The sequence below is a fragment of the Pteronotus mesoamericanus genome, unplaced genomic scaffold, assembly GCF_021234165.1.
Source record: "Pteronotus mesoamericanus isolate MK-2021 breed Mesoamerican mustached bat unplaced genomic scaffold, CSHL_Meso_final contig_20, whole genome shotgun sequence".
Lineage (NCBI taxonomy): Eukaryota > Metazoa > Chordata > Mammalia > Chiroptera > Mormoopidae > Pteronotus > Pteronotus mesoamericanus.
In genome coordinates, this window is record NW_026555085.1 from 184,293 (window position 1) to 209,669 (window position 25,377).

Sequence of the window (25,377 nt, forward strand, 5' to 3'; positions counted from 1 at the left end):
TGTCCACCTCTAGTGTGTCATACTTTTTGGTTTTGTGCATTACTGGAGGGGATAAAGAATATGGATAATCTTTGAATTTGGATAGCTATTCTTGATACTTACACCTTGGCTCAGCCTGGCTTCCTCTGATTCAGTCCCACATAGTAGACATGGGTATTTACTGTCATTTCTTCTCTAGACCTCCTTTCTGAGAACCTAAAGTGGAACTAGGAGGCCCTGTCAGAATGGCTCCCTTTTTCCCAGTTATTTCTTCTGGGAGTAGTGGTTCTCCCTGATTTCCAATCTGCTATACTTTTATTAACCTACTCCATTAAGCAGGGCTATATGTGTTTTGATTAGTTAGAGTTTTTTACAGTAATGTGGAAAATGGCCCCACCTCTGTTATGAGATAATGTTCTAATCAGTGTATTCTTTGCTTCTATCTTTCCTGAGAACTTTGCTCACTTCATAAAAAGTGTGTCCTGGTGCTAGATGCACATCAAGGATAATTTTCTGCCCAGTACCATCCGTTGTTTCTATATCCCCTTCCAGTCACATCTGTGGACTGTTGGTCCCTGGGAGGATTCTGGGGCAGTATTCTAAGGATTCATTGACCTCTTGCTGCTTCTTCATCTCTTTTGAGGATGGGGGAATTGACCTTTCTAGTGTGTATCACATCAAGGGGCAATTCTGTTCCCATGGCCATTGCATCACAAGGCATTTGAGTCAGAAGGCTAAAGCGCATCACTTTGAGCAAGCCCCCAAGATTGCTTTTAGTTCTACCTGTGTACAAGCCCCTCTGTTTGAAATAAAGTGAGTATGGATGTTGCTTACATTGTTTTCTGGGTCTTGACAGGATTGGGTTCATAGATGTTGGATAAAAGGGGGAAATATTGGTGTTGATTTCCTGTCCTGGCCAATATTTCACTTCCATTGGATCATGTCACTACTTTCTCATGGTGCCTAGATCTCTGTATTGGTTAGCCCTGGCCCTTTACTAGGAATGGGCCTTCTCAAGTCCTTTTGATAATGGGCAGTGGGGTAATGCAGCAGTACCAGACATGTATCAAAGGTTCCAGAACTTGCTTACCAACCCAGAACTACCAAGCTAAGCCCTTGGGGCATGGCATGGAGGTTGCCACAGGCTCAAAGAGAGCATCTCCCTTCCTGGGGACTGGGATCTTTTCTGTTTTGGACATGGTCTCAGAACACAAGATTCTGTTGATCTGCACTTAGTCCTATACCAGGTATTGCAGTTCCATGGCTGAAGATCATGAGTTTGTTATATGTCCTAATCTTTTCATTTATCTGCCAGATTTTAAGGGAAATAATATAATCAAGTACTATAGAGAGGGGCTTCCATCAGACTAGGTTAGTTGTGCTGAATGCTGTTAAATATAAATAGATGATACCAAAATATATATCTATATATACATATTTTATATACATTTCATATATGTATGGTATGAAGTGCTTTATGCATAATAACTTATTTAATATTCATAACAACCTTTGAAAACAGGTATTGTTGCCCTTATTTTACAGATAAGGAAATAAGCAGAGAGAGAAAGTGACTTACCTAAGGTGCACAGTCAGGAAGCAGCAGAGCTAGGATTTAAATTAAAATGGAACACACGATTGACCAAATCATGTCCTGCCCCACTATATATGTGTTATGCTTTTCTGCATGGGAAAGTAGGGAAGAAACTGGGAGTCTTGGAGGGTCAGTACTCAGGATACCTAGCCTAGTAACCCTGCTCTAGGCTTAAGGATCAGCAACTGGAAAATTCAGTGAAGAGTTCCAATCCAGATTACATTCCACTTTGATTTATTGTAGTCCACTGGGGCCCACAGAGGGCACCTTGCTTATAACAGTCCAAGAAAATGTGCCCTTGGTAGGGACTTCTGCTCATTGTGGGACTGGTAGAGTGAGCTGTCTCTAGGCTAGCTTGGAGGGTATCTGGGTCTACTTTATTCCCAGTGCTGCAGTAGTAGCATCTTTTATAACAGCGGCAGCTGGAGTAGGAATAAGCCACCTCGTTGGCTTCAGCAAAGGTTATTTCAATTTGAATGAGGATGTACTGCAAGAGTGATTCTTACTAAAAATAATTAGTGAAAAAACTCTCAAGACAATGTATCTTACAATACCCTTTTTATGCCATGGACAAAAGGATTGTGGTTACCAGTGGGGTATTGTCACACTGCAAGGCGGCTATAGGGGGCACGCCACCGTGGGGGAGTGCCACAGGGAGCGCAGTGCTCCCTGAACCTGAGGGAAACCGGCTGGGGCCAGCTGAGGTGGGAGCAGGGCTCTGAAACTCACAGAGCCCGTCCCGGGGTTGTCACGGATGAGGGGGACAAACACAAAACGTTGCAAACACTTATATGTTTCCTGGGAGAGCAGAAGGGGGCACTTCCCTCTAGTGGGGAAGGCCCTGTTGTCCTTTGTTCCAAGGCTTTTATTGAAAATCTTATCGGTGGGTTATGTAACAGGAATGCATATGTTATCTCATTTCATCAGTATGGAAAGCCTCACAGTGAATATATGATGCTTTTAACAAGAGAAGTGACAGGAGTACACTGATTTACATGGGTCCGAGAGGAGACTAGAATCAACAATAGAGAGTATAGATACCGGGAAAGTAGACTTAAAGGTGCCTTAAAGATAGAGGATAAAGGTGTAAATAAAGTAAATGTCTTAATGAGGTAAGGGGTGTAAGTAAAGGTCCTTCGTATCATGAGCTGACCAGAGATCTGAGGGAGGAACAGAGCACACTCTAAAGAATTTACTTTTAGGCCTGATTACCCTGGGACCTGCTAGATCTGATTTAGGGCTGTTTTTCCTGCATTGTTTCAAGCTTGAGCCAGGTGGGGGGAGGGAACCACCAAGAAATAAGGAGACTGCTTCTCAGCTGCAGTGAGGACTCTGGCCATGTCCAAGCCAAGTCGAGAGGTGCAGGGTCCTTTTTTGCCTCTTCTCCATGTCCCCCAATTTCTTGTCTGCTGCCAAGATCAGCCAATACCTGTCTTAGGTCATTTACCTCAGCGCAAGCTAACTTATCTGTCATTGGCTATTGACCATCCATGGCAAAGCAGAGAGGCAGGGGCTATGCCCCTGCCAGGGGTGGACAGGCCAAGCCTCCTCAGGAGCCTGCTTTCCCAAGGCCTCCTGATTATTTCCAGCCTTGGGGCCCTCCAGCCTGTCGGCAGGGTTACAGCTCCTGAAACCAGGCTGAGTGTTTCCCAACAGGGTGTGTGGGAGGAAGAGGAGGACATAGGTTATTGTGTGCTTGTTATCTTCTGGTTATCTGGTAATCATAAGTATTTAAATTTTTAATTTTTTAAAACCCTGTCACTTTGGATGACTCTAAATGAACTTGTAATTGATCTAAGTTTACTCATTTGCAAAAAGATCAGCAACATTTGAATTCATTTAATCAGGATTTGTCCTTTTAAGGTAGACATAGGACCCAGTAGCTTTTTTAGGGGGACAGGGGGAATCCTCTTTGGTTCTTTCCTCAGGTTAATTATGCATTAGGACTTCAAAACCTCCTCTTTCTTTAGTTCTTTTATTGCCCCAGGAAAATTGTGGTTTTTTTAGCTGCTCTTGTGTTTTCCAATACTGGCCTGGTAGGCAGGGAAGAGCATCTTCCCAGGAGGAGACAAGGCCTAGAAGGAGCAGGTTCAGAGAGTGAAAGGAAACTGAACAGGCCCTTCCTCTCCATGATTACAAATGAGAGGAGAGGATACACGTGATAACTGCCTAACAATTAAAGGCACTACAAAATTAAAATTAAATAGCTATCAAATGGTAAATGAGAGCCATTCAGTTTTCTGCATCCCAACCAAAGGGTGTAGATAGAAAGCATACATCTCCTAGCAAAATAAAAAACAAAACTCAAAAGATTGTTAGTGCACCAATGGTGGGTGGGTTGCCTATTTACAAATGGAAGACAGTGATCTTTTACTCAAATATACAGTTAAGCAGTGTTGGGTGTCTTCAGCTGAACTTGACTCCTGAGAATAGGAGAGAACATGGCTTCTGTTGGTGAAAAAGTTAAAATGAATTAGAAGGGGGAAAAAAAGTATTACCAAAATTGGAAAACAACAGAGGATTTGTGGATAAGTGAAATATTGTGCACTGCTGGAGATAGCATGGACCACAGTGTCTGAAGGAAGCTGAAATCCAGGTCTAAATATAATTGGTTCCCTTTTTCTTGAGACCGAGAGGTCAGTGGTCGTGCAGTAAGTTATACTTGTTTATGTAATTAAATAACTAAACCCCTGCCCCTCTAACCCAGAAATTCCTCCTCTGTGAAGTCCCTGAAGAATAATGAGAAGGCCCGCCCAAACCAGTGTAGATTATTGTAGGGGAGTTGGCTTTGTCTAGCGCATTAATGAAGTAGCTTAGATTTCCAACTGCAAACAATACAGTACGTCGTCATTTAATGTGGTCAACTTACAGCGAAACAGTATAATGAAACCGATATTACTGTAAGCTTGAGGTACAAACAAGAGTGTGGGATTTCATCAATGTTATAATAAAATGTTATTTGAGGACCGCTGTACTTAAATTTGACAATAATGCCCAGTTACATTCCCTGTTTCTGTTTGAAAAGTGAAAAAACAATAAATAGAGTGGGAGCTGCCATACCAGAGATACTGCCTTGAGGGTCTTATGCCTCAAACCTTTGAAATGTTAAGACAGCAGTATTACCTTTGGACTGGTCCTAGGGTGACATTGTGTCCCCCTAAAAAAACTGTTTGCAATGGTAACAAGAAAGCAGTATGACTACTGGACTGAAAATTAAAAATATTTTGTTTAGAATTATCATAACTATATTAGCTACCTTTTCTGCATGATAGAAATACCTTCTTTCTATTGATGTTATTGTTACCATTTCCTTTCTCATAAATACTTGTTGCCTTTGTCTTCTAATGGGAACATTATTTGGGCTCTTGCCTGAATCAGTGCTTCCTGAATAGCTATTCTTTTTGAAATCAAAACAAAACAAAACTTCTTGCCTCTCACTTCGAAAAGCCTTTTACTTTTAGCTTAGTTATAAGTTTATAAATCTGGTGTGTTGGCTAATTTTGCATTTGAAATTTGAAATGTAACCAGGGCATTTAAGGGTACCTTTTGAGGCACACTTATATCTCATCCAGATTCCTCATTCAGAGCACCTACAGAATTTATCTGGATAATAGTATGGGATGTAATTGCCAAACCTATTTTCAGACCTGTGATACACAAAATAATGTAATAGAAAAAGAACAGATAATTTTAGTGTAAGGAGATTTAATATTTTTCAACCTATACATTTAAAAAAACTAAAGAAATATATCAAAATAGTAACATCCTTTTGATGGGGTTATGGGTTATTTCCCCGCACCACCTCACATTGAATTCTTCATTATGGAAAACTTGAAGCACACAAAATGAAGAAAATACACAGTACCATCTCTCAACTTCAAAAACTTAAATACATGGTTAATCCTATTTTGAATATAGCCTTGTCTCAATTTTCACCTCTCCCCCTGTTATTTAAAATAGTTTGGGGGGACGGGGTTCAAAATTCCTCTTATAGAAGGTGTTTTCATAAAAAGGATGACCTCTGGTGAGGTCAAAGTAAATAGTAAAAATTTTTACATGTTTAATTATATCTCACCTTAATCCAGAAAGAACTTTAAGCCATTTAAAATATAAAGCAAAATAAGGTAACAGGAGTTTAACCTGCATAAAGAAAGAAAGAGAAATAAGAATGGGACAAAAGACTAGGAATAAAAAGTAAACGTATTGAATGATAACATTACAAGGACAGTAAATGTGGGCCATAGTTTGGTTTTCAAAGGGTGACATGGGAACCTTGTTCATTTTATAGCTCATAGCTTTTGTGAGATGGGAATTGACTAAATGGTTAAGGGACTTAATGGGATTCTTAGCAAACGGAATTTTTCCCTGGGTTCTTGATAAATAGGAACTATCACAGGGTTTATCTTTAATATAATGAGATTAACAAGTCAAGAAAGCACCTCAAAATATTTTGGTAAAAAAATCCTTTAAGCAGGAATGTTGAACCTCACTAATAAAGCCATATAACAATGCCTTACCATTTCTCACCCGTTAAACTGTCTTGCTCTTTCTTAATTACAATACGCTGTGTTGGTCAGGTTTAGGGTATTAAATTGTTTAAAATTTTTTGGTAAGCAATTGAACAGTATTTGTCAAAAGCTTTTAAAACTGGATAAACATTGATGTAGTGATTCTACTTCTATAAATTTGAGGGAAAAATTACTGGTATTTGAAAATATCCAAACAAGGATGTTCTTTAGTGTGTTGCTCTGAAAAGGAAAAACTAGAAAAAATCCAGTGTTCAATACCACTTCAACACAGGAAATCTACAGTACTTTGCAATTAGGGAAAAAAAAAACCCCAAATAATTACAAATTTTGAGGAGGTTACTCTTGCCACGTTGGGAGTAACTTAAAGAAAATATAGTAAATTATTTTCCATGAAGAAGAGAGACCTTTTGCCTTATGGAAAGAAAAAGGAAAACCTTTGTGTGTTAATAAATACCTAAAACAACCCATAGGGACAAAATTCACTTAAAATTCCTAAATCTATGTTTCTACATTCCGAACTTCATGGCCCAAAGTACAGCAGTTCAGGCAAGTGTCAAACGTGTTGAGGGAGCCCGACGGAGCCCTCCAGGTGCGCAGACACCGCCCTAGGTAGCAGGAGCTTCTCTCCCCATCATTCGCGCCCTCCGCCCCGCCCCACCCCCCGCCCCCGCACGTCCGCGCCCCTCCCTAAGGACTCTGCTCCAACAGGTCAGCTCTCATTGTTTAGTTTACGGCTAACTTGAAAAACGTGCCCTCAAACGGGGCAGACCCAGAGCTCAGATTACTTTGCGAAAAGCTGAGGAACCGCTGGAGGAGTCTTGTAAGAAGATGTGGCGCGACTGGCTGTGTCCTGCCACTAGCGGCGGGAAACATCGCGTCCCACGCAGACTTTCCTAGACTGCTCCCCGCTGTCACTTCCAGAGCCCAAGAGAAATTCATCTCAACGAGCGGCAAAACAATTTTGGGTACAAAAGGAACCTAAAAAGAGGAGAAAAATGGGGGTCATGCCATTTACTTAGTTCCCCCTCCCTCCTCTCCCCTCTCTTCCCCTCTCGTCCCCTTCTCCCTTTTCTTTGTTCCTCGCTATCTTCAAAAGAAACAAACCCTAGGGCAAGGCTAATCACGCTCCAGATTTCAGATTTCACTGGAAAGCCGACAGAACGATCTCCGCAAATTGTTCTTTTTAAGTGGCTGAAACAAGGGCTGTCCGAACACTGGACAGCTTTGTATGCCCTTGTTTTTTTTTTACGTGCAGGTGACAGTAGTAAGGTCCATGAGAGATCTGTGTTCAGTTTTATGCATTAACATTTTTTTTTCTACTCCCTCAAAGTGGCTTTTTTTTTTTTTTTTTTTTTACCATATCCGGCGCATTATCTAGTGACCCTGACATTAAGATGTTTAGTGTGCGTCACAGAGATGCTAGGGTTTATTTTAATGAAAAGTGCACTCTGCACGCTAGGGTGTCAGGGTGGCCGAGTGGTCCAAGGTGCCAGACTCAAAGTTTGTTACCCTGTTGGGGGCTCCAGTCTCCGAAGGGAGGCTTGGGTTCAAATCCCACTTCTGACAAATACCTCTTTACATGTTGGAATATGTATATACAATTTACCAACGCATACTGTTAAGAATTTTACTTTTAAAATATTCTCACAGGAACTATTAACACAGGAACGATTAAAAGTGGACACACAGAAGTGATTAAAAGCAGACACATCACCGTATTTTTTGGAAGCCCCGAGACTTGGGGCAAATACGCTTAACAAAGAGCAGAGATTGCTAGAGGATGAATTCTCTGAGGCATCACGAGATAATCTGGAAATGTCAAAAATTGGCACCCGGGGTATCTTTTCTGCCCAGTTGTGCAGGGGAGAAAGGGGACTCTGAACCTGTGCTGTCGTTATTTCTCCACCTAGCCTGGTCCACTTTGTCCTAGGCCCTCCCCTGAATATTTCCTCCAGCACTTTAGCACCAGTCTCACTCCCTTCTGTCTTCTGGCAGTGCTGTCTCCAAAGAAATCCTGTACAGGTTGTCTGCTCTGTTCTCCATTTTCAAAAGACATAAAAGTAGTTCTCAAACATTTTTTGTTTGAACTATGCACATTCACACTTCCTTGGCATCTAAAATAATTGTTTTTTCTCCCCAGTCAAAATTGAGTACATTTTAACTTCTGAATAAAATATGAAAGCTATACCTTCCTCCAAATGTAATCATCAATATTTTATTGTGTCTTACTGTTCTATTTTCTCTGCATTTGCATGTATGTATTCAAAAATATTTTGTTTTTTTATAGAAATGCAGTCGTACCAAAGACATCATTCTCTTACAAATTTTTCACTTAATGTATCCTAGGCTTTTTCCATGGGAGCACTTACTCTTTTCCCTTTCAAAGGAAATATCACAAATTATTCCACAGGAAAGATATATCCTACTTCATTTTTTCACTTTTGGGTTTTTTTGTTTGTTCTGTTTGGCGATTTAAGATATTTCTAATTATCATTCACCCAATAAATAGTGAATGAGTGCTTGTTATGAGTCAGGGGACAGAGCCTTTGGGCTGTGGCAATGAAAATATAAAATAGGATAGGATAAAAAAAATTAAATGAAAATTAAAAATAATAATGTTTCTGCCCTTATGTTGTTTATATTCCAGTTAAATGATTTTGGTTCTACTCAAGAACATGACATCCCAAGACTTCCTTATATCATAGAACAAGAACATAAATCCTGGATCTTGAGACTAAGTGTTTAATACCAGCTATTGAACATTCATGTCTGCATGACCATGTATTTTTCTATCATTATGATCAGTCATTACTATACTCATTTGATTATTTTTTTTTATGTTTCAGTGACACTTATCCTTTAATATTTTTTGTCTTTTTCTGCTTTTGAAATGAGCTCTCCATTACAAAATATCAAACTACAGTCAGAACTGCCAGCCACGGCACAGTGCGGAGAAGCCCATGAACAGGGACAGACAGCGGCAGCAGGTGGCCAGAGGCGGGGAGTGGGTGAAGCAGTGGTTAACAAACATTCACGGGAAGCTAAAACTATCCAACAGGTCGTGCCCTAATTTAGCACAGGTTACACTAGTCACTACCTTGGTGGATGGCCTTGGTGTATTTGGGTTCAGATTCTACGTGACAATACCATTTCTTCCAGGTAAGAGTTCTTGGCTTGCACCGATCATGGGGTGGCCGGAGGGCAACGGGCCAGCCTATTAGTTTTTCAAAATGCTGTCATAGACCTGATAGATGTACTGAGAGACTTCAGGAGCTCTGCACTTCAGCGACAGCGTGTAATTGGGGTTTCCTGGCTGGATGCGCAGCTCAGCCAAGATCCAAATGCCATTGGTGAGCTTCAGAGATTGGTATAGCATGTCTTGGCCTTCCACGTTTCTCTTGGCAATAATATAAATGTTGTTGTTTTGCAGCTTGCTGGAAACAGTGTCAGCATTTAAATGACATTCCTTAATCTGAAACTGAAGTTCATTTTCATTGGGAATATCCTTCCATGTCGGGAGGAAGACGTGGCACTCCATTTTGCCGTCTTCTACAAAAAGCACATTGAGTGGGATGAGGCAGCTGAAGTAGAAGACATCGATATTGTTTTTCACAGCCACCTGCAGGTTATTCAGAGGTTCCATCTTCATGACTGGGCCCAAGGTGTTGAGAGGCAGGGAGACCTCGATGCTCTGGTTCGGCATCAGCAGGGTGTGGATGGCCAGGGGAGAGCTGGGGGTGACACCGAAGATATTCTTGTTAAACTGGATCGCGAAGTCTGTCATGTGCTGTGGAGCTTTGTTGGTGAAGTTCATTTCCATATAGATGTGCCCCTGATGATGAGTAAATGTTCCGGAAATCTCCAAGCCTTTAGCCTTCACTGCAGGCTGCCAGACAGCCTTAGGAGCCACATATCCACCGTGGGCCATGCCTATGCCGGTGGAAAGTTCAAACAGATCATTCAGGCCTCTGCTGACCACGGCAGGTGTAGGGGAAGGAGCAAGGGTTGTAGGCACCGCTGGGTTGAAGGGGAAGGGTTGAAGGACTGTCCCACTGCCGGACTTCCTCCAATGCCCCTGCCAAGGTCACTGCCAAGCAGACTATCTAGTCCTCCTCCCAAGAGATCCACTGCTCCCACCTGCATGGAGGATACCCGTGGCACATTGACTGAGGGACCGAGGTCTAGGTTTAAAAGGTCTCCCAGAAGGTCACATTGAGAGGGAATAACCTGAGGCTGCTCCAGAGTTGGTGGCAGTGGTGGTGCCAACAGGGCTATCACCAGCATCAGTGCTCCCATGATGAATTGGCAAGTGTCTGCGATGGATTCCGTGACTTCCTTCCACAACAGGATTGGGAGGCTTGTGGTACACAGAGGCCAAAGAACCAATGTGGCAGATTAGCTCATCCAGCAGAGTTGGCTCAATGAGATCTGTCTCCTCAGGGATCAGTGGCTTCTCAGACAAGACTACTTCTTTGCCTGTGACAGGGTCCGTTGAGAGAAGCCGCCAATAAATATAGCCCCTATCTTGAAGGTCAGGATTATCAGAATCCTGTGTTGCGAAGCTCAAGACCTGCTGCACCAGCTCCTGCATTTCCGATGGCTTCTTGAGGAACAGCTTCATGATGGCTGTGAGCAGAGTGAGCTGCACCTGGGTGCTTTCATCATGAAAACCCTCCAGAAAGCTCTCTAGTAACTCATCTGCATTATCAATTTGTTCAGCATATTCTCCCACAATCCAAATCATAGCTGCCCAAGCATGCTTAGGCTCATCCAGCGAGTCTAAGTTCTCACAGAGAGTGGCAATGATACTTTCATACTTGTTGAGGTACTTGCAGAAGATGTCCCTGATGACGATGATTGCCTCTTGGACCACATAATTTACTTTGGTCTGGATGAGATCAAGCAACGTGCTTACACAACGTTCTGCAGATTGCTCCACCTTGATGGCACACCGTCCAATGGCCCGCACAGCTTTGTGAACAAAGTCAACATCCACCTCTGTGGCATATTCCTTCATTTTGGCCAGAACCTGAGCAATATTGGCTTGGGATGCTAAATGAATCATGATGTCCAACTTCTCTAATTTAACATAGATGGGATCATTATACTTCACAAAGAAGACTTTGATTTCCTGCTTTAAGATTTCAGGCCTTTTCTGAAAAATTAGGTTGATGTTCCTCAGGGTGATGTACTGCACCTCTGGCTCCCCTGAGAGCAAAGCGCAGGGGCCAACTTCTTCAGCAACATATTGTAGTAGTCAGAGTCCTTGGGTAACAACTCCAGAAATTTCATCAGGACTTTCACTGCTGAAAGCACCACTGCTGAGTTGGCATGAGACAGCTGGGGAGTCACCCGCTTACAGATGCTCTGAGCCTCTTGGTCGTCTTTAGGGTTATAATTGGGCAGGCAGTCCAGGATGAAAATCTGGCCCCATTCAGTGCACTCATTCAGGGCTGTCAGCAGCTTATTAATGTTCTGGGAGTTCAGGTCGAGTAAGTTGCTATTTGGGTGAGATTCGCTGATTTCAGATAATGCTGCTACAGTGTTAGCCACCACCATTGGATTTGAATCTGCTATGAGATCCCGCAGAGAATCCAGAAATCCCTGATCTTCCACCATCTGGGCGTTGATATCGTGGAGTTTCGCCATGCAGACTGCTGCTGTTTTCCGAACATAGGGATCTTCATCCTTCAAGCACTTGTGGAGGGGCTCACAGAGATATTCTGTGATCTTGTCCACTCGGATGCACCCCATGGTTCTGACTGGCAAGGCCTGAATCAGAGGATTGGGATCTTCACAGTCCTTCACAAAGCTGTTAACAGCCATGATAGCCATGTCTGGCTGACTCTTGGCATAGTTCATCAGGTAGAGATACACAAGCTTCTTTAGTTCCAGGTTGTCAGTCTGCATACAGTTCACTACATCTGGAAAGAGAGAGTTCACGTCCTTCCCCACATTCATAGCGGCGATCACTTTCTTCACAGCCTCCTTTCTCTTTTCTTTCTTTTCATTGTTGAGTTCAGCATTTAATCCAAAGATTTCTCCTTTTTTATTAGTTGTGAAGTACTTGGAGTCAGTTATGGTGTTGGCTCTTTAACGTGTACCGGAGGCAAGGGGGGCCGGTGGCAGTAGCAGCCAGAGAGCACAGCCCGAGTGGTGTTGTCTCATTTGATTATTGATCTTTTTCCTAAAAGTCAAAATATGAGAGACTAGACAGGTGAGGGGAAAAAAAGCTGGCTTATTTGACTATAAGATTCTCAGGAAACATTCAGCAAGCACAGGATCCAATTGTTCCATTTCAAAGGCCACATTCTAAATTCAGATACTAGAACCAATGGTTTTAAGTATTACCAAATAGACTCAGCTCCCTGTGATATAGTAGGCAGTTATATAAACATGAGCAGAATAGGAAGGATAGGTCAAGTAGAGAAGGTCACCAGGGTAGAACGCCAAGGGTGCCTAGCAATGAGCAAAACTGAGAGTACAAGTATTGGAGGGTAGGACGTTCTCCCCAGGAAAAGACCAGGGTGATCTTTTCCTCCCCTAACTATCAGCTGGCCTTGTAATTTAGATGCCCTGACCTTTCAGATAGATGGTCATGCAGGTCAGTCCCTACCCTGACCTTTCCTCTTCTGGTATATCACTAGTCCTCTGGTAGACCCCCTTAGAGGAGGAGCAAGGAGGGCCATAGAAAACCCTTATGTGACCCCCAAATAAGCTCTTAGATAAGTGACAAATTCCCTTCAAGACAATGATGTTTATTTATTTGTTTGTTTGTTTGTTTATTTATTTAATTGTTTTTCAATTACACTTGTCCCCATTCCCACCCATTACTCTCCCCTGCACTACCCAAAGACTACCTCCCACATTCAATCCTCCCCCTCATTATCTTTGTCCATGGGTCTTTTATAAATGTTCTTTGACTTGACCCTTCCCCATCTTTCCCTCATTATACCCCTCCCCCACCCCTCTGGTCACTGTCAGTTCTTTATTTCCACGTCTGGTTCTATTTTCCTGCTTGTTTGTTTTGTTGATTAGGTTCCACTTCCTGGTTAGATCATATGGTATTTGTCTTTGACCTCCTGCTTATTTCACTTAGCGTAATGCCCTCCAGTTCCATCCCTGCTGTCAAGAATGGTAGGAGCTCCTTCTTTCTTTCTGCTGCTTACTATTCCATTGTGTAAATGTACCACAGTTTTTTGATCCACTCATTTACTGATGGGCACTTAGGCTGTTTCCAACACTTGGCTATATTGTAAATAATGCTGCTGTGAACACTGGGGTGCATATGTTCTCTTGAATTGATGTTTCAGAATTCTTAGTGTATAATCCCAGCAATGGGATTTCTGGATCAAAAGGTAGTTCCATCTTTAGTTTTCAGAGGAAATTTGAAACTGTTTTTCACAGTGGCTGCACCAGTCTGCATACCCACCAGCAGTGTACTAGAGTTCCCTTTTCTCCACAGCCTCACCAGCACTTGTTGTTTGTTGATTTGCTTATGATGGCCGTTCTGACCAGTGTGAAGTGGTATCTCAATGTGGTTTTAATTTGCATTTCTCTGATGACTAGTGATACTGAGTATCCTTTCATATGTCTCTGGGCTCTGTGTATGTCCTCCTTGGAGAAGTATATCTTCAGGTACTTTGCCTATATTTTAATTGGGTTGTTTGTCTTCCTGGAGTGGAGTTGTGTGAGTTCTTTATATGTTTTGGAGATCAACCCTTGTCTGAGGTATCATTTGCAAATGTTTTCCATTATGGTTGGTTCCCTTTCCATTTTGCTGATGTTTTCTTTAGTTGTGCAGAAGCTTTTTAATATGATGTAGTCCCATTTATTTATTCTTTCCTTTATGTTCCTTGCTCTAGGGGACATATCGGTGAAAATATTGCTGCATGGAATATCTGAGAGTTTCCTGCTTATTTTCTCCTCTAGGATTTTTATGGTGTCATGGCTTATATTTAAGTCTTTTCTCCATCTTCAGTTTACTTTTGTGTATGGTGTAACTTGGTGGTTGAATTTCATTTTTTTGCATGTAGCTGTCCAGGTCTTCCATAACATTTGTTGAAGAAGCTATTTTTACTCCATTTTATGCTTCTGCCCCCTTTGTGGAATATTAATTGACAAAGAGACATGAGTTTATTTCTGGGCTCTCTATTCTGTTCCATTGATCTATGTGTCTGTTCTTATGCCAGTACCAGACTATTTTGATTTAGTGGCTTTGTAATATAGTTTGATATAAGGTAATGTGATTCCTCCCACTTTGTTCTTCTTTGTTAAAATTACTATGGCTAATCAGGGTTTTTTATGGTTCCATATAAATTTTTGAAATGTTTGGTCTATTTCTGTGAAATATTTCCCTGGTATTTTAATAGGGAATGCATAGAATCTATAACTTGCTTTGATTAGTATGGACATTTTGATGTGTTAATTCTTCCAGTCTATGCACACGGTGTATGATTCCATTTATTTGTCTTTCTTAATTTCTATTTTAGTGTTCTGTAGTTTTCTGAGTGCAGGTCCCTTACCTCCTTGATTAGGTTTATTCCTAGGTACTTTATCTTTCCTGTTGCTATAGTAAATAGGATTTTTTCCTAATTTCTTTTTCTGATAATTTGTTGTTGGTCTACAAAAATGCCTTCGATATCTGAATATTGAATTTGTAACCCACTGTTTTGCCAACTTCACTTATTAGGTCAAATAGGTTTTTGGTGGAGTCTATAGGGATTTCTATGTACACTATCATGTCGTCAGCAAACAATGGCAGTTTTACTCCCTCCTTTCCAATTTGGATGCCTTTTATTTCTTTTTATTTCCTGATTGCTATGGCTAGGACTTCCAATATTACGTTGAATAGAAGTGGTGAAAGTGGACGCGCTTGTCTTGTTCCTGATCTTAGGGGGAAAGCTTTTAGTTTCAGCCCATTGAGTATGATGTTGGCTGTCGGTTTCTCTTATATGACCTTTACTATGTTGAGGTATGCTCCCCCTATTCCCACTTTGCTATGTGTTTTTATCATACATGGGTGTGGTTTTTTTGCATCTATTGAAATGATCATGTGATTTTTGTCTTTCTTTTTTTAAATGTGACGTATTGCGTTTATTGATTTGCGAATATTGTACCATTCTTGCATCCCTGGGATGAATCCCTCTTTCATGGTGTATTATCTTTCTTATATAATGCTGGATGAGGTTTGCCAATATTTTGTTGAGGACTATAGCATCTATGTGCATTGGCGATATTGGCCTGTAGTTTTCCTTCTTTGTTATGTCTTTAACTGCTTTGGGGATTAGGATGACACTGGCCTCATAAAAAAAAAAGTTTGGAGTTTTCCCCCCTCTTTGATTTTATGGAATAATTTGAGAAGAATAGGGGTTAGCTCTTCCTTAAATATTTTGTAAAATTGTCCTGTGAAACCAGAGCTTTTGGAGGCTGGTAGTTTTTTGAATACTGCTTCAATTTCACTGTCTTTTATCAGTCTGTTCAGGCTTTCTGCTTCAGTTTTGGAGGATTATGTGTTTCTAGAAATTTGTACATTTTGCCCAGGTTTTCAAATGTCTTGGCATATAGTTGTTTGTAGTAATTTCTTATGATCTTTTGTATTTCTCTGGTATCAGTAGTAATGTCTCCTTTATCATTTTGCATTTTATTTATTTGGATCCTCTTTCTTTTTTTCTTGATGAGTCTCAATAAAATCTTATCAATTTTGTTTATCTTTTAAAAAAATCAGCTCCTGGATTTATTGATCCTTTGGATTGTTGTTTTAGGTTTTAAGTCATTTAATTCCACTCTCATCTTGATTATTTCCTTCCTTCTCCCTCTAGGCTTTGTTGATGTTCCTCCAGTTCTTATAGATGTAGGATTAGGTTGTTTATTTGGAATAGTTCTATCTTTTTTAGGTAGGCCTGTATTGCTATGAACTTGCCGCTCAGGACTGCCTTCGCTGTATCCCATAGGTTTTGGAGTGTTGTGTGGTCATTTTCATTTGTTTCCAGAAACTTTTTTATTTCTTCCTTGATCTCATTATTAACCCATTCATTGTTTAATAGCATGCTATTCAGTCTCCATGAGTTTGAGCTTTTCCCTTGAGGTTTGTTTCTAGTTTCAAGCCCTTGTGGTCCAAGAAAATGCTTAATATGATTTCAATTTTCTTGAATTTATTGAGGCTTGTTTGGTGTCCTATCATGTGGTCTGTCTTTGAAAATGTTCCATGTACATTTGAAAACAATGTGTATTTTGATCCTTTGGAATGAAAGGTTCAATATATATCAGTTGAATCCATTTGATCTAGGGCATTGTTCAATGCCACAATATCCTTGTTGATTCTTTGTTTGGAAGATCTACCATTGTTGATAGTGGGGTTAAAATCCCCTTCTGTAAGTGTTTTGCTGTCTTTATCTTTCTTGAAGTCCTCCAAGATTTTCCTAATATACTTGGGTGCTCCTATGTTGGGTGCATATATGTTTATAATGTTTATGTCTTCTTGATGGATTCTTTCTTTGAGTATAATGAAGTGTCCATCTGTGTTTCCTTTTATAGCCTTTGTTTTGAAGTCTCTTTTTGTGTCATATAAGTATTGTTCTCTGGCTTTTTTTCCCCTGTCCTTTTGTCAAGGCAATGAGGTTTTGACCCTCATCACATAATATTAAGAACAAATCCTCAGATCAGTTGACCACAGGAATAGATTTTTTGTCAAACTAGAGATGACATCTAGGACTCAGTTGTTTTTAGCTCCAGGCCCAGAAAAGCATCAAGGCTAGGCAGTTGCAAAGTCCTGGCTGGCATCACTGGCTGTGATGATTAATGACCCCTTTCACCTGGCACCAAAGATCACTGGAGACCACAACCCTGAGGAGACACACCTGGAAAGCTGTTGGATATTCATGAACTGAGATCCTCTTCTGAACCCTGGCTGGTATGGCTCAGTGGATTGAGCACTCGCTTGCGAACCAAAGAGTCACCGATTTGATCCCCAGTCAGGCCATGTCCTCAGTAGGGGGCATGCAAGAAGCAACCGCACGTTAATGTTTCTCTCCCCCTCTCCCTCCCTTCCCCTCAGTCTAAAAATAAAATAAACTTTAAAAAAAGAAAGAGGGATCCTCCACTGAGACTTCCAGATAAAAGCCCTTAAGAGGAAGGACCCAGTGTGTGTGCTCTCACTCCCTCTTTCTGGAGCACATCCACATCTTTCCCCCACTCTACCAGGTCCATTTTCTTTGCCTTTCTTTCTCCTAAGATTCAAGGACTCTTCTTTTGCCTCTGTAACTTGTTTCCTGAGTCCACACAACCCAGCTAGCTCAGTTCATTCACAGCTCATGTTCATTCACAGCTTTATTTATCTTCTAAATAAACTTTCACTTGTATTTGAGGTTTTTGGCTGTGAATTCTTTTCTTAGCTAAATTCAAAGACCAATGTCTAACATCTGGTGCCATTTGCTTTTAACACCTGTAGTACTTAATTTAACTGTGTACAGGGGAAATATGAAGTGAAATATAAAAGCTTAAGAAGGGGAAATGATACTAATTCTTCCAAGATTTCTATTATGTTATTAAATATATAAATGTACAGGGCAATATATCATATGCATGTATAGCCACTGCATTCATAAAACCATTTTCAGGTGAGCAGACAAGTATATCTCTGAAGACTCTAGAAGAATTTGTAGTGTCTTCTGGAAAACTGAGTGAGTTAGAAAAAGACAGAAAGATAGTATGAGGGAGAGTAGATAGCAACTGTCATACTAGATTTTAAAAGGTCAATTTTAGTTAAAAAATAATTACAGAATTTTTATAAAACTATTTTTAAGAGGAATTTTTTCCTTCCTGTTTTTCTCATTAAGCACCTCTTGGAACTATTGGGAAGATAATTCAGCCCTTCATTCACTCTCTTCTTTGCTGTTTGAGTAAGTGTCAAGAAGAGTTTTTAGCCTCCTAGACAACACATTTCTCTTTTGGGTGGGATTAATGTCGAGCATTGTTTCTTGGGTTCCCCCTAGCCCTTTGTGTTTGTGGTTTATAGTGGTACCTGGGCCTTCACACAGCTGCTGTGTGAGTATGTGTGTCTACAGGATTCCAGGTCTAGACATGGGTAAACAGAGTAGAGGAAGCCAATTTTCGCTTCAGATCCAAACTATAATCTTCAATCTACTTTTACCAATGACAAAGCTGATATTTTGCCTCTGCCACTAGAGGATACCTTCAGTTGTTACAAAATTGATTCTTAAAAAAGATAAAATTAAGACTTTTGTACAAATAGAAATGAATGTGTCAAAGACTATTTAATTAATAAAATAATGTAACAACCAATAAGATGTTACTATTGTTCAAAAGAAAATTTAAAGTATCTTGTGTTTATCAGCAATCTGGAATGCTGAAATATATTCAGATCGATTTTTTAAAGTTTTCAATTCCCAGATCAATGACCAGTTGCATTCCGCTGGACACAATTCATTTGTATTTATGAGGATGAACATGATTTGCACTATTATATGTTTTCTACATTTTAAATAGTTCAAAAACAAAGTTGGTCTTATGAACTGAATGTTTGTGCCTATCCTCCTGCCCCAATTTATATGTTGAAACCTTACCTCCTATTGTGATGGCATTAACAAATGGGGTTTTGGGAAGGTAATTAGAATTAGATGAGATTATAAGGGTAAAACCCTCATAAGATTAGTGTTATCATAGCAATCCTAGGAGAGCTTGCTTCCTCTGTTCTTTTTGCTCTGTGAGGATACAACAAAGACAGCCTTCTTCCTCTCAAGAACCCAGTCAGGTTTTTCCAATGTCCAGAGCTATAAGAGATAAATTTATGTTATTTAAGCCACCCAGTTTATGCTATTTTGTTACAGTAGCCTGACTGGACAAGGACAGTTGCCATAGACAAGATACCCTGGCATGTTTTTTGTTCATCTCAAACTCACAGTTTTTCCTGACCAAACTCAAATTGGAAAAGGATGTGATTATAACCCTCTGCCTTGCAGCCTTCCTAGGCTGGGGAGGTCCACTCAATACTCAGGTAGACATAATAATATGTGGGGAGCCATGGGGATGCTTGACATGCTTTTATCAGGGAGTTGCAAAGGCCACAAGCCCACATCTATGTTGGCACCGTCTCTCTCTCTTTCCCCTTTTCCCTCTCTGAGAAGTCCCTACCTCCTTAAGTACTAGCACAAACAAAGCTAAGCTGGCTTTGGGCCAAAAAATGAGGTTACCTAGCATGAGCTGCACATGCATGCCTACTCAAGGCTAAGGGGCAGTTGATCGCACCCAGGCTCAAGGCTGTGAGACCCAGGCTCAAAGCTGTGAGAACACTACTTTACCAGACTCCTTCAAGGTTGTGAGAAGCTGTTCCCCCTAGTTACCCAATCACCTGGGTAAGGAAGCCAAACTGCCTCAACTTACCCTACAACCCACCCCTTCTGGGTTCCTCACCAATCTACGCGAGGATATCTTCCATGAAGTTCCCTTGGCAAGGAGGGCAGAGCCCTGTACCCGTAAACCACAACAGTAGTATAGGCTACAGCAACAAGCAAGCAAAACACAAGTGCTGCCGCAGCAGCAATATAGACCACAGCAGCATACATCCAAAACACAGGCAATAAGGCCACCCCTAGATCCTTAGGTCAGTCCAATTCCCAGACATGCTACCCAAGTGAGCCACTCACCCAGAGGCTCCAGTGGGAACAGCTGCCCACTCACCATTCTGTGCCTCCCAGCAATGTCCAAGAGCATGTCTCTGACACAGACCCACAAGAGTTCATTCCATTTGGGTTTGTTCTTGAGGCTTTTAACACAGAGAGGAGGCTGACCCTGCCAACCCCACGATAACAGCTGTGAGCCAATACCAAGCCACCCCACATGGAGCAGCTAGCCAACAGTCGGGGCTGGTCACACTGCTTCTTCATCCCAGTGCAGATGCCAGTCCAGGCCATGTTCCACAAGGAATGTCCACTGTTTCCTCTATAGACAGAAGCTAGAGGGCTACACCATTGGGAGGCCATCACACATGCTCCAGGAGATTTCAGTACAAACCCAGCACGCTGATTGAGTACCCACTGAGGCATAGGCATGTACACAGTCCACTACACCCTAGGGGCTGGAAATACAAATGGTTATAGACACCAACAATGGCCAATCACTACCCTGAATATGTCATCTTTAAGATTGGGGGCCAGATCCCCATCTCCCAGGGCACTACTTGCAAATTCTTTCTCCACCTCTTATCTGCAAAGGGCAACAAGAGCCAGCCAACACATGTTGGGGGCTTCGATTTTCCAAGGCCATGTCCAAGTAGCTGTTTGTGCTTGCTTCAGATCCTCCAGAGTGGGCAAAAGAATATTTCTCTCCTTTCCTATGCCTGGTTACAGCAAGGCATCCTTAGCCTGCACCTGCAGCTGGATAGGAGCTGCAGTCCAGTGGAGCAAGGCTTCCACTGGAGAAGGACTCCTGCTCTGTCTCCTCTCATTCAGAGCCCAGAGGACAGTCCCTAAGTGCTTCATCCAGCTCCTCAGCGTGGGGGTGACAGTCACAGCTCACAGCCCCTGCTTTACAAGACCATTACACCGTACAATCATCCCAGCAGCTTGGGGATGATAGGTCACATGGAATTTCCAGTCAATCTGCAGGTCTCAGGCCCATTGTTGTACCAAGGCCCCTGTAAAATGTGTCCCTTGATCACTTTCAATGATTAATGGGTGCCCATAAACAGCACATAACTGCTCAAGGGCAGCTATTACTGCTTTCTGATCTGGGTGCCATGTGGGATAAGCAGCTAAGAGTCCTGTGGCTGTGTCCACACCTGTCATAGCATACTTATATCCCTCTGAACTGGGCAAGGGCCCACTGACATCCATTTTACAGCAGGTCAATAGTACCCATCCTCATACCAAATGCCCAGCAGTTCTCGCAGGCCTCCAGGGATGCTCCTGTGAACAGACAACACAAGTCTCACAGGTTTCTTGTGCTTCTGCCAAAGTGACAGATAACCCCCAAGTTTTTTGACAGACAATCCAGGCCCTTGCACAGCATGTCTGGAGACCTGCACTCGCTTCCTCCCCTTGTGCTGCTCCACCATTTCTGTGACTTCTGAGACTCTGGCTGCTGCTGTTTCTGTGGCTCCAGGTGCTGCCATGGGCTCTGCCTATCAGTGTACCTGGACTGCCTGCACCCTCCTCACCGCCATCTGCTCTGCCAGTGCTGTTTTCTCCATCATGCTTTATCACAGTCACCCGGGTCGCACCACCAACTCTAACAGCTGTCCCACCTACAAGGCCAGGGGCAAAGTGAGCAGCATGGCTGGGCAGCTCAGTGCCAGAGTTCACAGGGTCAGAGCTGGCATCCTGTGTCTGCTTACAGTAGCTGGCACCCCTGCCAACCCCCAGGCTAAAGCATATCCCAGGGGCACCACCTACTAAAATGCTGCTGCCATGCTTGTCTCCGGATACACAGCTTTGGCCCACAAGCACAGCCAGTGCACACTACTTGCCTGTGGGGCTCCTTCCTCTTCTCATCAGCATGGTCAAAACAGAGCTTTCCAGGTGCCAGCATTGCCACCAAAGCACCAGGCTTGAGCTGCAGTCCTCCAGCCCAGTCAGGTTCAGCAACTGTGTTTCCCATCTGTGTGTAGTGGGAGAGAGAAAGAGGATTCCAGGCCACCCAGATTCAGACTCCCCACAGGCCTGCAGAGACCTCAGTTCCATTTCTCCCCACTCTTTCTCTCTGAATTGCTCACTACGAGTGGGGAGGGGGATTGCTGCAGCTCAGCTGCTCAAGTTTTTATAGTTTCACTGCTTCTTCAGCCTCCAGGGCTTTCACTCCCTCTCAGGGCTCTTGGAACTTCACTATGTCTTGAAGCTCAGTCTTCATCTAAGCTCACAAAGTGAGAAGCTCATCCTGCCAGCTACGCCACTTGTGTTGCAGCCTCCCTAGGTTGGGCAGGTCCACTCGAGACTCAGGTAGATGGAAGAAGATGCGTGGAGCTGTGGGGATGCTTGACATGCCTCTATCTGGGGGTCACACAGGCCACAAGCCCATGTCTTTGTTGGCACCATGTCTCTCTCTCTCTCAGAAGTCCCTACCTCCTTAAGTACTAGCACAAACAAAGCTGGCTTCAGGCCAAAAAAGTGATGTAACCTAGCATGAGCTGCCCATAGGAACCTACTCAAGGCTAAGGGGCAGCTTATCACACCCAGGCTCAAGGCCATGAGACCCAGGCTCAAGGCTGTGAGAACACTACTTTACCAGACTCCTTCAAGGTTGTGAGAAGCTGCTCCTTCTAGTTACCCAAGCGGGTGAGGAAGCCAGACTGCCTCCACTTACCCTATACCCTCAAAATTGAACACACCCTTCCTGACAAGGAGGGAATTCTGAGGTGTTCTAAATCACAGTTGCCAGAGAGTGAAAGAAAGAGGCAGAATAAGCTAGCCAGTTAGTGGCTGCTAACTAACAAAAGATTCTTCACGTCTCTGCTTTACCTGTTGGTAAAATGTCTATAATTTCTATGTAAATATTTCCATAGATCATTTTAGCCGTGAACCATCTGACTCCAGGAGCCTCTGCTTGTTGTTCAGCCAGGCACTATCTAATCCCAGGACCCTCCTTTGTTTACACATGGGTATGCCCTAGCTCATCCACAGGTATGGACATTACTTTATGTGGACTATGCTATCCCAGAATTGGACTTGTTTTTCTTTCCTTCACTACTTTGCCTATAGCTCATGTAAATTCTTTGAGACTACCTTCTTCCCTCTTCTCCCACTCGATGTATAAAAACTCTTATAAGACTCTGGGAGGATGGACATATCTTTTTCACCTAGCTGCACTGCTAGTGGTTTGGACTTTATACCCCAAGATCAGTCTTGTGTCTAGAATTTTTGGCTCAAAAAAAAAAAAAAACAAAAAAAAAAAAAAACAAAACAAAAAACAAACAAACAAAAAAAACCTTACTTACAATAGAGTTTTAGCTATAGAAGTTAAAAAATTTTAGTTTAACATTCCTTATTTAGTTAATAGCTTCACATAAAATTGGATTTTAGAGTTGAAGCTATTTAAAAGTTATGGCCAAAAAAGGGTCCATATATTAAACCTGACAAGCTCAGAAAGGCCTGCATGGTGGGTCTTACAAACTCAGAGGACTAAAGTAATCACATAGGATGGTCTGAAATGAAAATTTCCTAACTAAAAGTGGATCAAGATGGGTACTCACATCCTAGGCAAGTATCTTCCTTGACAAAGGTCAATTTTTACCTTAGCAGAGCCTGTCTGTTGTCTTTTTACATCAAAAATAATGTACCCTTGGAATGTCAGAGTAATCCCTTTTTTCTCGATCCCTCAGGGCACAATCTCTCATCAGATTATGAGACCACAAGGACTCCTCATTTTTATCTTGTTCCCTGCATACCATCTCTATGTGCTATAAATGTTCATTGTTAAGCCCTGAATGTGTGGTTTAGTGGTTTGGGTATCTTCCTGCAAACCATAATGGTTGGTGGTTCAATTCCCAGTCTAACACATCAATGTTTCCTCTCCCCCTCCTCTAAAATAAATAAATAAAATCTTAAAAAAAAAATGTTAATTGTGACTTTATTTTTTAGCCAGTCTCAGAGATTCCCCCACTTTGCTTATTCCTGCCTCCCTAATCTATCACCAAATTTATGTAACCCTCTTTATGCCTCCTGCTTTGATTCTAAAGTATAAAATTAGCTGTGAAACTGCCATTTTTTGGAGCATTTTTCTCAACCCATTAAGATTTTGCTTCCCAGCAGTTATCATCAATTTGGCTCAAATAAATTCATAAAAATTATCTACAGGTTTGGTTGCTTCTTACAGTGACAAAGTGAAGAATTTAAGCACCTCCCTCACCACTTGTCAGCAAGCACTCTCCAATTTGAAATAATTCTACAGTCAATCAGTGTCCTTATTGTATGTAATAATAGTAAACATTTGTTAAATAATTCCATGTAATTTATATTATTTTACATACACAGATTACTGGAGGGAGACTGGTGTGGAAATAAGTTCTTCCACTGTGTCATGGGGAAGGGATTTTAGGGATACATGCATAGGAGGACTTGAACAATAGTGGCAAGATTTATTAGAGTGCCTTTGAAAAAACTGCTGCACTCAATGAGGCACTTCCCCAGCACTCAGCTGGTAAATTACTTAACTGCACACAGGTACAGCACACCCAATGTCTCATCCAGAACCAGGTATTTTAACTCTGTCTTGCTGTGGGAGAAGTCCGGCATCTGGGACTGCAGGCTGGAAAGTGCACCCACCAGAACCAAAAGGGCCAGGCATCAGAGCTGCTGTGCCATTACCCTGAGAGAGTCTGTGCTTCTGGGCTACAATTCAGCCTGCACAGCTGCTATAGAAAAACAAGCCTGTGCCAAGCTTTCCTATATTTCTTTGGGCTTGGGAGAGAGCAGACTTTGTTTCATACTACCCAATCTCTTTTCAGGCTTTTTCCAAGCCTGAATGCTTATCTAATCTGATCTTTTTCTCAGATTTTCCCAGGTTTGTCTACTCCTCTTTATGATCACCATCGAGGCTTCTACTGTGCATGCACTAAGTACAGGAATTTTCCTCTTAACCATTTCTCCGTTCCTGTTAATCCAGTGGAATTGGCCAGTTATTCCCTGGGATAATTGGAAAGCTGGTATTTCCTGCCCACTCAAAAAGGCATTAATCCATTTGGCAGAATTATTTCAGCTATTTCCTGGCATTTCTGTGAAACTGTATTCTCCCAGCTTAATTAGGCTTACCCAGTTTTTCTCCTTTTTCTTTTGTTAATCCCAAAACACCAGTTCAAAAGAATTTATGCACACCAATGTTCATAGCAACACAATTTACAATAGCCAAGTGCTAGAAGCAGCCTAAGTGGATTAAAAAAAAAACTGTGGTACATTTACACAATGGAATACTATGCAGCAGAAAGAAAGAAGGAGCTTACCCTTCATGACAGCATGGATGGAGCTGGAGAGCGTTATGCTAAGTGAAATAAGCCAGGCAGTGAAAGACAAATACCATATGATCTCACCTATAAGTGGAAACTAATGAACAAAACAAACAAGCAACAAAAGTATAACCAGAGACATTGAAATAAAGAATAAACTGACAGTAATTATGGGGGAGGGGGAAAATGGGGGAAAGATGGGAGAGGGTCATCAAGGAACATGTATAAAGGACCCATGGACAAAGCCAAAGTATCACAGGATTGATGGTGGGAGGTGGGGTTGGGTGGGGAGAGGGAAAATGGTGGCAATAAAATGGATACAG

The 25,377-nt window shown here is 42.0% G+C and overlaps 1 protein-coding gene across 1 annotated transcript; it reads right to left on the reverse strand.

Moving 5' to 3' along the window:
- Nucleotides 1-9,276: 9,276 nt before the first annotated feature.
- LOC129066957 (AP-1 complex subunit beta-1-like) lies at nucleotides 9,277-12,186 on the reverse strand. Its single transcript, XM_054568662.1, is given in 4 exon segments — nucleotides 9,277-10,119; nucleotides 10,164-10,344; nucleotides 10,346-11,325; nucleotides 11,328-12,186. Coding segments are annotated over 4 exon segments (2,697 nt in total). The 5' UTR covers nucleotides 12,064-12,186; the 3' UTR covers nucleotides 9,277-9,319.
- Nucleotides 12,187-25,377: the final 13,191 nt, after the last annotated feature.